Source organism: Ptychodera flava, chromosome 22 (assembly GCF_041260155.1).
Source record: "Ptychodera flava strain L36383 chromosome 22, AS_Pfla_20210202, whole genome shotgun sequence".
NCBI classification, from domain to species: Eukaryota; Metazoa; Hemichordata; class Enteropneusta; family Ptychoderidae; genus Ptychodera; species Ptychodera flava.
The window spans coordinates 9846218-9859447 of record NC_091949.1 but is presented as its reverse complement, the minus strand read 5'-3'; the positions used below and the strand labels follow the sequence as shown (position 1 = coordinate 9859447).

At 35.2% G+C, this 13230-nt stretch overlaps 1 protein-coding gene across 1 annotated transcript in view; it reads left to right on the top strand.

Moving 5' to 3' along the window:
- The window catches only part of LOC139122638 (erlin-2-B-like), a 49183-nt gene that overhangs the window by 20513 nt on the left and 15440 nt on the right, over positions 1–13230 (top strand). Inside the window, exons 3-4 of the mRNA XM_070688214.1 lie at positions 1748–1770; positions 5935–6015. Coding sequence (XP_070544315.1) covers positions 1748–1770; positions 5935–6015 — 104 coding nt within the window. The remainder of the gene's footprint in view (positions 1–1747; positions 1771–5934; positions 6016–13230) is intronic.

The window sequence follows — 13230 nt, the reverse complement described above, 5'->3', positions numbered from 1 at the left end:
AGACACATGTGAGTGCTTACTCTTTATAGCACAGGTAGGGTATGCTTTATTTCATACTGTATGTGGGATAGTATTGCCGTAGAAACTTTTTAAAGTATCATTTATCGACTATATTTGTAAACAAACAAACACCATTCTACATTGACAAATATGAACACAAATGCAACTCTTTATTGGTTCGTTATTGAATATGGAAATAATCATACGTAACAAATAAACAAACATGCATAAAAAACAAACAAACAAACAAACAAGGAGCCAGAGTCCCCAGTAGTTGATGTGGTCTGTTCAAGCCATTTAGGCCTAACCTTACCCCCCATTAAAGGCTGTGTTATACAGCACTGAGCCTAATACAAATGTTTTTTCAGAGTTTTTTCATGTCCAGAGGCATATGTAGACATGTATGAGCAGATTGTTGTGTCTGCACAAAGTTCATTCAAACTTTTGTCAACTTACCATGTATATGTGACAATATGATCTAACATGGCTGTTAGTACTGAGGGCTAAGTGGCCATTCTGTTTTAATTTTTTTCCTAAAGTACATGTAGCTGAGCAGCTCAATGTTTAAACAATGTATGGTCATAGCATTTAAGCAATTAGCAATTTTAAATAACTCTCAGATCCAATACTGCAATCACTTGCACTTTTCCAATCATAGACAAGAACTGGTGTTTTTTCCAGGATGTGCAGTTGCGTGAATCCCCTTATCTAATCAAAATCACCGAAAAATAATCGCAAATGTACAACATGTCACCCTTCTATTCTAAAATGGGATTGGAGATTATGATTTGCACAGAGTATTTATGGTAGCATTTCACTTCATGATTACTATCTACGATGTAACATCATACAGTTGATGTAATCCCCAATCTGCAGCCACAGTAAAGTGACACAAGCTTCCTATTCATACGACCATGAGATAATATTGAAAGACTTCTTCTATTTTATATTTGATCAGTGCTATAACCTTGGTTTGCTAGTACCTTGAACAAAATATTAATTTGCATAACTCAAATTGCATAATTTATTATAGTCCCCCCTCAATCAGAACCGAATCCCCCTCAAATTTTCAAGCTGAGGGAGACATCCCCCTCTTGTGAGAGAACCCTGGAGAAAACAATGAAGAACTGTGACAATCAAAAACAGGATCAACAGTGTTCATAAACAGTTGATCCAGTGGGCACTATGTCATCGATGATGAATTGTTTAAGGATGATTTAACTACTAGCAAAGTGCAGCATTGAAATCTAGTTTTATAATGACCACAATCTTTTCCATATGAAGCAGTGAAATAGGGCCCGGTAGTCTACATGGACCATCAAACTTTAATTTTAAGCCCAGTGTATACAGTTGTATGTACATGAACCTACTGTATGGTATATTGTCTGGCAATGAGAAAAGCTGACAATTGCTGATTGCTCGGCTGAGTGATTTCATCAAGATCTCGTCAAGATAGTTGTCTGGGCTATTTCCCTTGCCAATTCTGTCGGCTGCTTCCTGATGAGTAACACTGCGTAGTCGGGTTGCTGATCAAATTGACAGTAGCGTTCCACAGTGATCTCAAGATGTCACTCATCATAGCCCTCGGCCTGGTAAATTGATTCAGTTGACTTGTTCTGCACAATGTCATTGAACCACTGATAAAACACAAGTCAGATAATATTCCCCAGAGTATGGTATATGCCAAATGGATGCTTCATTATCAACATCTCACACATTTGACAAAAATATTTTTGTTTCTCCGCAGGGCATGTCGGTGTATACTACAGGGTAAGTCGTGTTGATATTCCAGCTCCTTCACGTTTTGTTATCGGAAGAAATTTTCATGTTGAAAGCACACTGTCAAAAACACATTGATATAATTTAACAATTCTCAATAGGACAAGTACCCACAATTCCTTGAAAGTATTTTTGAAACACATGTTGTGTTTTGTACTTGTGAGGATAACCTTTTCATATTTGTACAAAACTACCAGTCCACAGAGACCTTGTATCCAATGATAATATGTGTATGATAGATTCAACTCACAGGGGATTATCACTGCCACAGTAATATTATTGAATCAGTGCAATGCCGTCCATTAATAAGTTCTTGTTTATGTTTTGATTAACTAGCATTGAAACTAAAAACATGGAAAGCATGTAAAGAAATCGTCAGGGGAAAACAAAAACATAAACAAATTAAAAACTTTCTGTCACAAGGCTCTGTGTTTGGTGTTATACAGCGTCACGCAAATCATATGCAAGTTTGATTATGTGACCATGGTACATGGTACATTGTATGTCCATTTTACAATTATGGAAACTTTCTGGATGTTTGGTCAAAATGGTGTGATTGACTTCTGGCAAACTTGGTATTAAAGCCTGCATATATGTAACATGCTGTTATCTTTAGAAAGCCATACCTTGCATGTATTGTTCATTCTAATCAATCTATGTAAATGATGGAACATCTCAATTTTTCCACTACCTGTAATTTTGGAATATATTTTTCTAAATATTCTATGAAAGAGTTAAATTTGACATTTCAATAATTGTTCCACAAGACACCTTAAGACATAGGGAAGGTCGAGATTTTACTTCAAGGGAGACCTGGAGAATTTCAGGGAAGAGGCATCGATTAATCAAGGAGATTTCAGGTGGAGGGTGTCACAAAAAATACCCAACTAGTTTTTAGCTCCGCTGTCAGCGACGCGGAGCTTATCAAATAGGTTGATTTTCCGTCGTCGTCCGTCGTCGTCCGTCGTCGTCGTCGTCCGTCGTCCGTCGTCCGTCGTCGTCCGTCAACAATTGCCTTCTCCTCTGAAACCGCAAGTCCAATTGCTGTGAAATTTTATATGCAGTTCACTTGAGGTGACCTCACTTCAGTTTGTTCAAATTGTGGTGAAATTTGCATATTTGTATTTTTGGGGCATTTTTTGGTGTTTTTGGTAAAAAAATCTTCTTCTCTGAAATCGCTTGTCCGATTGCTTTGAAATTTGATATGCAGTTTGCTTAGGGTGACTTCAGTCAGATTTGTTCAAATTGTGGTGAAATTTGCATATTTGTATTTTTAAGGCAATTTTGGTCATTTTTGGTAAAAAAATCTTTAAAATCTTCTTCTTCAAAACTACCGGTCAGATAGCTTTGATATTTGGTACATAGGTCCCTAGGGATGATCTATTTCAGATTTGTTCAAATTGTGCAGAAATATGCAAATTTGCATTTTTAAGGCAATTTTTGCCATTTTTGGTCAAAAAATGTATTTCTCAAAAAGTACTGGTCTGATAGTTTGAAATGTGGTATACAGGTTTCTATCGATGAACTAAGTAATATGTATTGAATTTCTGATGAAATCTGTAATTTTGTTTGTTTGGGGCAATTTTTGCCATTTTTGGTCCAAAAATGTGTATTTCCAAAACTACTCATCTGATAGCTTTGAAATTTGGTATACAGGTTCCTACAGATTAACTAAATGATATTTATTGAAATTGTGCAGAAATATGCAAATTTGCATTTTTATGGCAATTTTTGCCATTTTTGGTCAAAAATGTATTTCTCAAAAAGTACTGGTCTGATGGTTTTAAAATTTGGTATACAGGTTTCTATCAATGAACTAAGTAATATATTGAATTTCTGATGAAATCTGTAATTTTGTATTTTTGGGGCAATTTTTGCCATTTTTGGTCAAAAAATGTGTATTTCCAAAACTACTCATCTGATAGCTTTGAAATTTGGTGTACAGGTTTCTACAGATGAACTAAATGATAGTTTTTGAAATTATGATAAAATCTGCAATTTTGCAATTTTGGGGCAATTTTTGCCATTGTTGCTCAAAACATGTGTTTCTCAAAAGTACTGATCTGATAGCTTTGAAATTTGGTATACAGGTTTCTACAGATGAGCTTGAATTATTGATGAACTAAATTATATTTATTGAAATAATGATGAAATCTGCAATTTTGAATTTTCGGGGCAATTTTTCCCATTTTCGGTCAAAAAATGCGTTTCTCAAAAAGTACTTGTCTAACAGCTTTGAAATTTGGTATACAGGTTTCTATAGATGAACTAAATTTGATCTTTTGAAATTATGATGAAATCTGCAATTTTTTTATTTTTGGGGGCAATTGTTGCCATTTTTGGTTAAAAAATTTATTCTCAAAAATTACTCATCAGATAGCTTTGGTTGACATGTTCTTAGGGATGATCCTATGTGATACATTCAAAGTATGATGAAATCTTCAATTGTGTATTTTTGCAGCTTATTTTAGCCATTTTTTTTCTGGCCACTTCATTGAGCTATCAAAGATTTCCACCTTCTTCATCAACATGTGTCAAAAATAGTTATTCTCTACATAAACACAGCGGAGCTTATATCGGCCGCTAGGTCGCTTGTCTTGAGGTTGCCATAAAAAAACAGATTACTAAAAGGACAAAGTCGTTGTTCTGTACCTTTTTGTGTGATATCAAGAATAAATGGAATACTTGCATGAACTGCACAGTTTACAAAATGATTTTTGATGCATAACTTCCAAAGTGTTAAAAATTACCATTTTGCTAAATGTAAAGAGATGATTTTGTTGCGATCTCTGGACAAAATAAATTTCTCCCATTCTGATCTGCTTTCCTATGACAAACAAATATTGCCACAATGTCAGTGAAAGCTGCCATCCTTATCTGTATAGAAGGATCCAGCAATGAAGATCTCATTTCAAAATCCTGCATGAGGTCCAAAGTTAAACGTAACAGTGTCTGGCTGTAAGCAGAGCAGAAGCTGTGTATTAGCTGTACACACTATGATAGTGGTCGACTGCTACTGGGTAAACTGCACATAGCCTAGCTCACAGCATCTTTGCCAGGATGTAGAAAATTTTGGTTACAGGTGGCAAAAGTAAAAGTACAGGCGGTTATAAGTAGTGTATATGTACATTAAGTTTGTCCAAAATGTCCTGATTTTTTACGTAAACTAAATTTTCACAGCTGGCAAACTTTAGCTGACAGCCAGTTGTTTTTGCCGGCTGCAGGCTATTTTCTATATCCCTGCTTTGGCCCGTCAATAATGTATGCAGTGATCATTTTGTTCATTTTCAACGATTTAATATCACCACATTTTGGAGGAACAAGAAACTGCAGTTATTTCCCTGAAACAAGATATAACAAAACAATTGTCAAAAGTTTTGACCATTTTGATTACATCTATCTAGCTGTCTTCTATTTGTCTTTTCAGTCTATCAATTTATTGAGAATTTCAATTTACTGTAGTGGAGGAGAGAAACTGACAAAAAACCGTGTAACCAAAGCACTGAAATGTGATGAAACTATTACATTGTGTGTGTATGAATGTATTTGAGTGTGTTAGTAGGTGGCTATGGAAAAAAAGAATTCTAACATACATGTAGAGGCCATAAAAATCACCTGGGAAAGTAGAAAATCCTTTTTGCTCCCTGGAAGTAAATTCTATACAATCCCCTAAATTGATACCAACTTTTGAAAAGTCTTTTGTGTACACACATTACATATATTGTACCTGTGTCACTGATGTCTTTGTCATTAATGAACACATTTCATTGCAATCATCTTAGTAAGGTCTACATATACCGGTAGAGTGATATCATTAAACTTAGTAAAACGTAAGGCATTCATTCCGGTACTTGACATGTGCCTCTGTGTAAGATACATCTGGCGACATCAACCATTCCATACACATGTATAGCAAAAATACACTTGTTCTTGATATAGACAATAATAGTCTTTCCGCCCACTATTGAACATCTTGCAAAATTGTCATGAAAAGTGTTTAGTCAACAGGAAATATTTTATATTTCTTTGTATCCTTTACCCTATTAAATCAGACTTATATGCACTTATCCTTGTGTGGTAGAGGATATACATGTACACTGCCACATGTGACCGACTCTTTTGGTTTTCTTTCTTACATGTTACTATGACAACCAGGGAGGTGCTCTGCTCAGCCAAACCAGTGGTCCAGGTTACCATATCATGATGCCATTTCTAACATCATTCAGAACAGTACAGGTATGAAATATAGAGTCATGAGTTACATCAAATGTACTTCTTTACGAGACACTTCAGGGCAAAATAATGACATAACTATAGATATTTAGTTAGTAAAATAATCTAGCAATTGATGAATGTATCAATAAACCAGTGTGATGTTTTCATCTCAGTCTTAATGACATTACTGTCAAGAAACAAGATCAATTCAAATTATAAATACATCTGTTTGATATTTTTAGTCCCAGCTGGACTATAGAATGAGTTCAGTGGGACTGCATGTCCTGCGTCCATGCGTTTGTCTGCTTCGACATGCCTGTGGCTATAACTTCACTCAAGAATATTATAACGTTGCATACAAATTCACATCAATGTGTTTTGCAATCTGATCCAATACGGTCAATTGATGGTCATTTTATCACAAAAAATTGTATGATTAGAACTATTACATGTACAAAGGCACAGCCAAACTAATATGACTCAAACTGTGGAAACATGTTTCAAACTATGACTCTTACATGTATACATGTATAGGTGACTTTTGTTCTGATAGGATCGACAATGGATGTGCTGTAGCTTTTTAGCTCCGCTGTCAGCGACGCGGAGCTTATCAAATAGGTTGATTTTCCGTCGTCGTCCGTCGTCGTCCGTCGTCCGTCGTCCGTCGTCGTCGTCGTCGTCGTCGTCCGTCAACAATTGCCTTCTCCTCTGAAACCGCAAGTCCAATTGCTTTGAAATTTTATATGCGGTTCACTTGGGGTGACCTCACTTAAGTTTGTTCAAATCGTGGTGAAATTTGCATATTTGTATTTTTGGGGCATTTTTTGGTGTTTTTGGTAAAAAAATCTTCTTTTCTCAAACCGCTTGTCCGATTGCTTTGAAATTTAATATGCAGTTTACTTATGGTGACTTCAGTCAGATTTCTTCAAATCGTGGTGAAATTTGCATATTTGTATTTTTAAGGCAATTTTTGTCATTTTTGGTAAAAAATCTTTAAAAATCTTCTTCTTCAAAACTACCGGTCAGATAGCTTTGAAATTTGGTACATATGTCCCTAGGGATGATCTATTTAAGATTTGTTCAAATTGTGAAGAAAATATGCAAATTTGCATTTTTAAGGCAATTTTGCCATTTTTGGTCAAAAATGTATTTCTCAAAAAGTACTGGTCTGATAGTTTTGAAATTTGGTATACAGGTTTCTATAGATGCACTTAGTAATATATATTGAATTTCTGATGAAATCTGTAATTTTGTATTTTTGGGCAATTTTTGCCATTTTTGGTCAAAAAATGTGTATTGCCAAAACTACTCATCTGATAGCTTTGAAATTTGGTATACAGGTTCCTACACATGAACTAAATGATATGTATTGAAATTATGATGAAATCTGCAATTTTGTATTTTTGGGGCAATTTTTGCCATTTTTGGTCAAAAAATGTGTATTTCCAAAAGTACTCATCTGATAGCTTTGCAATTTAGTATACAGGTTCCTACAGATCACCTTAATGATATTTGTAGAAATTATGATGAAATCTGCGATTTTGTAATTTTGGGGCAATTTTGCTATTCTTGGTCAAAAAACGTGTTTCTCAAAAAGTACTGGTCTGATAGCTTTGAAATTTGGTATACAGGTTCCTACAGATGAGCTAAGTAATATATATTTAATTTCTCCTGAAATCTGTAATTTTGTATTTTTGGGGCAATTTTTGCAATTTTAGGTCAAAAAATGTGTATTTCAACAACTGCTCATCTGATAGCTTTGAAATTTGGTATACAGGTTTCCATAGATGAACTACATGATATTTATTGAAATAATGATGAAATCTGCAATTTTGAATTTTGTGGCAATTTTTCCCATTTTTGGTCAAAATATGTGTTTCTCAAAAAGTACTGGTCTAACAGCTTTGAAATTTGGTATACAGGTTTCTATAGATGAACTCAATTTGATCTTTTGAAATTATGATGAAATCTGCAATTTTTATTTTGGGGGGGCAATTGTTGCCATTTTGGTCAGAAAATTTTATTCTCAAAACACTACTCATCAGATAGCTTTGGTTGACATGTTCCTAGGGATGATCCGATGTGATATATTCAAAGGTATGATGAAATCTTCAATTGTGTATTTTTGCAGCTTATTTTAGCCACTTTTTTCTGGCCACTGCATTGAGCTATCAAGATTTCCTCCTTCTTCATCAACATGTTGTCAAAAATAGTTATTCTCTACATAAACACAGCGGAGCTATATCGGCCGCTAGGTCGCTTGTTATGTTGTTTTTGTCATGTTGAAAGTAATTAGGGTATGCAAATTGGTGTGATACTCCTCTGTTACATTGTATAGTAGTTATAATACAGCCAAAGTGGTTTAATAACTTAAAAATACGGAGAAAAATGCACAAAACGACATTGTCCCTCCGAACAAATGTTCCAATCCACCAAGGAAATTTAATGGTTGTGCCCAGTATGCGTGCATAGAGCTGACACATCAAAATAACCCACTTACAATGGTATGTTCTGCCCTGAGAGAAAAGTGAAACCATGTCAGTTAATTAGTAATTTGCATATTTAATGAACTTTCCTTATTTGGTCGAGCCCCACTGAGTGTTTGTTCATTGTCCTCTTATCTCCACTGAATAAAAATGAGCTGTGTTTCTGGTTCCAATGTTCTGCCCAACTACTTTTATGGCTTCATCGTGTGGCTTATTTGTGTACACTGAGACAGTGTCTAATGTTGCCACAATAAATTTTCCGGCACTTGTATTGACTTCAACTTCAAGTTGTCAATGAAATCTGTCGTGTGCTTGACCTTTGGTGTGTTGTTTATCCTTTGAGGATTGGTATTATCATTGCTTTTATTCGTTATCTGTCAATTCCGATATTTACTATACATGTAGCTTTCTGTACAGTAACAACTGTATCACTGCTTGAAAAGTAGAGCAGGAAAAAAGAATGAAAATGTGAAAAAGTGAACAGGTCCTTTCTAATCATTTTAACTACGCTACTTTAGACATTTTCTGGCAGGAAGTACGCTTCGCTATGTAGTAACAACTCTCATTGCAAACATAGGTGTTTACCATAATTGATGAAAGTTATGTATATTGGTGATGCCCCAGACTTTCTGGCTCACATAAACAGCACAACCAATATTCACTTTATACCGTATAGTTGTTCTCTGTTGCCACCATCATGTAAATTCAAGGAATGTAAAAGTAGGTGGGGTGCGTCATCTATGATGTCTTGTTCTTGTCATTCCTCACAATATGATCATGGTCAAAAATTGCCATTTTAACTTGTATAAGACCAATTATACAGTCAGACACGTTTTCAAGAATACATTTTATGAATGTAACAGTTACTTGTCCTCAAGGCATGTACCTCTTTGTTCTCGAATCTCAACACATTGTAAAAATCTGTAAAAAAACGTAAAAATCTAAATCTTTCTAGTATACATGTACTTTCGTTTAACAAGCAAGAGTGAAGTCCATTCTCAAGCATAAATCAGTACAAAGTGTGTAAAGTTGTGATTTGATAAAGATGTCGTAAGTGTACCGGTATGTGATTGTCAAATGATAGAGTAATATTTCATATAATATTCAAACTGGGAACTTTTCTTTGTGAAGCAGACTATTGAAGCTGTTGAAATTTTAGCTCACACCTTGTTATTAACATACCGCTACATGTACTTGTAGACTATCCCCATCTTTCATAATAATACAGAGGTGTCTTTCCTACTTACCTTCTTTCTGTCTGTCTGTCTGTCTGTCTGTCTGTCTCTCTCCCTCCCTCCCCCAGGTCCTCTATCTCCTATGCCTTTCTCTTTGATCTGCATTTTTATCAAAAATAGCAATGACCCAAACAAAAGCAATTCAGAAAACAAATCTATATACTCACAATTTTTGCAATGAACTCTAAGTGTAATATACTTCATCAAGTGTATTTCATAGCAACAGCTCATCATCAGTCAAATCTTTATGCTTCATTGCTTCATTTCTGTCGTGATAAAAAAGGGTCAATGCTCTTCATCTGTTTCCGTCTAACATACAAATATATGTCATATTTTCAATTTTTTCTGTTGGTTCCATATTACATATAATTTCAATGCTTCAGATTTTATTGAGCTTACCAGTAGTGTTTAGAAACCACATAACATTATTTTCCTTTGATAGCCAAACAAGATTTTTTTGCCTGACATATGAGAGGGTACTTGTAGGTTTAGGGAAATTTTATTAGTAGACGGGTACAACAGTTGCTGTATAACGCTAGGCAGTTCTAAGCCAGCTTATTAATATGGTGATTGAGGGTTCTCTCAGGTTGACCCTGCAGTCAACCTCGTAGTGACTTGCAGATCATGTGTCGTCAGCACTGATTAGTTTTCAACCATTTCCGTACCCTGATGCGTAAATGTATTTCTTTTCCCGGAGTCTACACTTTATCTGACAGCAATGAGCAGTAAGACAAATATGCATGTAAGAGCCTTTAGCTGTTCAACTCCTCACTTGGACAAACATTCATGATTTAATTCCCTAAATATTCACAGTTGGTGATCAGTCATTCTCTGATAAGCCTCAATCTGCAGTCCCAGTTGTACGTCGGGGGCTGTCAGTATGCGCCAACAATCCATCCATGATCACGCTGAGGGCAGCGTTTGCTGGCCTTTCAACGGAAATGTACTCTGCTGTGAAATCTCTCTAGCCATCCAGAAAAAAACAATTAGAATGTCAATTTCATAAATGCATAAAATAAAACCTCAGAATGGAATGATGTCACGACTTGTCCCAGCTGTCTGTAACTGAAATACATTTTCCTATTTCCGCAACAGATTTAGGATTGCTTGATGTCAATATTTGATATCAAAAATGAAAGATACGCCACAAGTATATCACTGTAACTCAGAGCTACATTTTTATCTTAAAAGTGGTAATTGTATGTTGTAATGACAACCAAAGTACTTGCTATTCAATATCACTCATATAATAAATGAATGCATTGTAAGATTAATCTGTCATGTTTTACTGATTCAGAAATGCTTTCAATTTTTGATATGGATTTTATTGATTGAGCAATGTATATCTACAATGAGCTCCTGTCTCAGAATTTTTTCCTGCACACACTAGCACTGTAAAGCAGTTAATTTTAAGGTGACATGTGCCGCAGCGAGAGATATTCAGACTCAAATTTTTACAATTCTTTTCTGATCTACCACTTGTGGGGTCTCATTTATTTCAAAGCTTTTTAAGTGAGAAAACTTTTCACTGTCTTAGTATTTAGAAAATTGAAAATTTTATGTTTCCCACCAAACTTTGCACGGTGACCCCGATTTTTATCACAACTGGAAGTTGTGATATAGAGGTGGTTTCAACCGGTGTTTGATGTCGTCCATTTCCGTAAACGACAAAAAGTCAAAAACTGCTGAACAGACTGCGTTGATATTTGATACCGATACATAGACTGGTTCCAAGGTTCCAATTCCGAAAAATGGAGCCAAACGGAGCGCCGGTTAGATAGTTTTGGAAATTTCTAACCCCCTTTTTATCTAATTGATTTTAGGGGTCTTTCATATATGTAGTTTTGGAATGTACACCAATCCTGCATTGTGGACTGTTTTATGAGTTGTTGAACAGAAATGAGGTTTTGATGAATGTTAGAAATATGCAGGATGGCTGATTCGAAGTATAAGAGATTTCTATGGACTTTTGGGCATCAAAAGCATTAAAAAAAACATATTTCATAGTTTAGATTCTCACTTTTGAGATGACCCTAGGCATTTGTTAAGTAAACATCCTTGAGTCAATATACAGACTTTGACATTCCAGAGATTAAGTATCCACAACCTCACATGTTACAGTCTTTCACTACAATGGTATGGCCCAAACCCATTGTTATCAATGGAGAGTGTGGACCTGTCTACAGGAAATTGGGGTGAACAGGTTAGACAATGACGTTACAAGTTGTAGGTTAGTTATCAAGGTAGCACCAGCATACAGTCCTGAGCATCTGTCCATGTGTTCTCACAGCAAATTACAGGGAAAAAAATATTTGAGAAGTTTCTCTCCTTTAAATAGAAGTATATTACAATTTACTAGTAAACCTGTCATGGATAGATTGCTCTCAAATGATCTGAAACACAGTTATTGCCCATTAGCAACAAATCTATAGCAAGATTTATGTAAAGTTCATAGAACTTACACAAGGTATTAGACAAAAGATGACCATGACTTTGCTACTTTCAACATTTATTTCAATCAGATTTCCCCAGCTTAGTGTATAATTTTGTAATCTTAATTACTGTCAACTTAGCTTTACTAACTTATTCATACCTCATTATTCTTACACTACTGTTATACCTTAACCACAAATTTCAAGAGATGCATATATGATTGTCACTTAACAAACAATTTACAAATATGTCTTCTGCTTTTTCTCCATATACATATACATGTCTCTTTTCTCATAAAATGAGCTTAAAATCGCAATGTGAAAAATAGTCTTTCAGCTATATGTGCTCATTGACTTCGTGGTCTGTCTAATTCACAGTGAGTGTGGTTGTTGATAAATGCCGATAATACTAGGCGGTCATTATGTCCAAGCGCCATTGGCGGTATTTTTAACATAATGACCATAGGTCATTATCACATCTGGAAGTTGTGATATAGGGTTAGCTTCAACCAGTGGTGGACAGTGTCCATTTTCCGTAAACGACAAAAAGTCAAAAACCACTGAACAGACTGCATTGATATTTGGTAGAGATATTCAGACTAATTCAAGGTTCCGATTCGAAAAATGGAGCCAAACGGAGCAGCGGTTAGATAGTTTTGGGAAATTTCTAACCCCCCCTTTAACTAATTGATTTTAGGGGTCTTTCATATATGTAGTTTTGGAATGTACACCAATCCTGCATTGTGGACTATTTAATGAGTTGTGGAACAGAAATGAGGTTTGATGAATGTTACAAATATGCAGGATGGCTGATTCAAAGTATCAGAGATTTTCATGCGCTTTTGGTAATAAAATTGATAAAAAACAACATATTTAATGTTTTAGATTTCTCACATTTGTTATTACCCTTAACGTTACAGACTTGATGACATAACTAGCTGCTGGACCTGTTTACTGGCGCATTGATTTAAAGACAAAGATCGTTTTATTTGTAATAAGGACGTGTGATTTTGTAAAACATAGTCTATTAGCCTGGAAATGTGATTTTTGCGAATATTGCTTACCCCACTGACAAACAGTGTG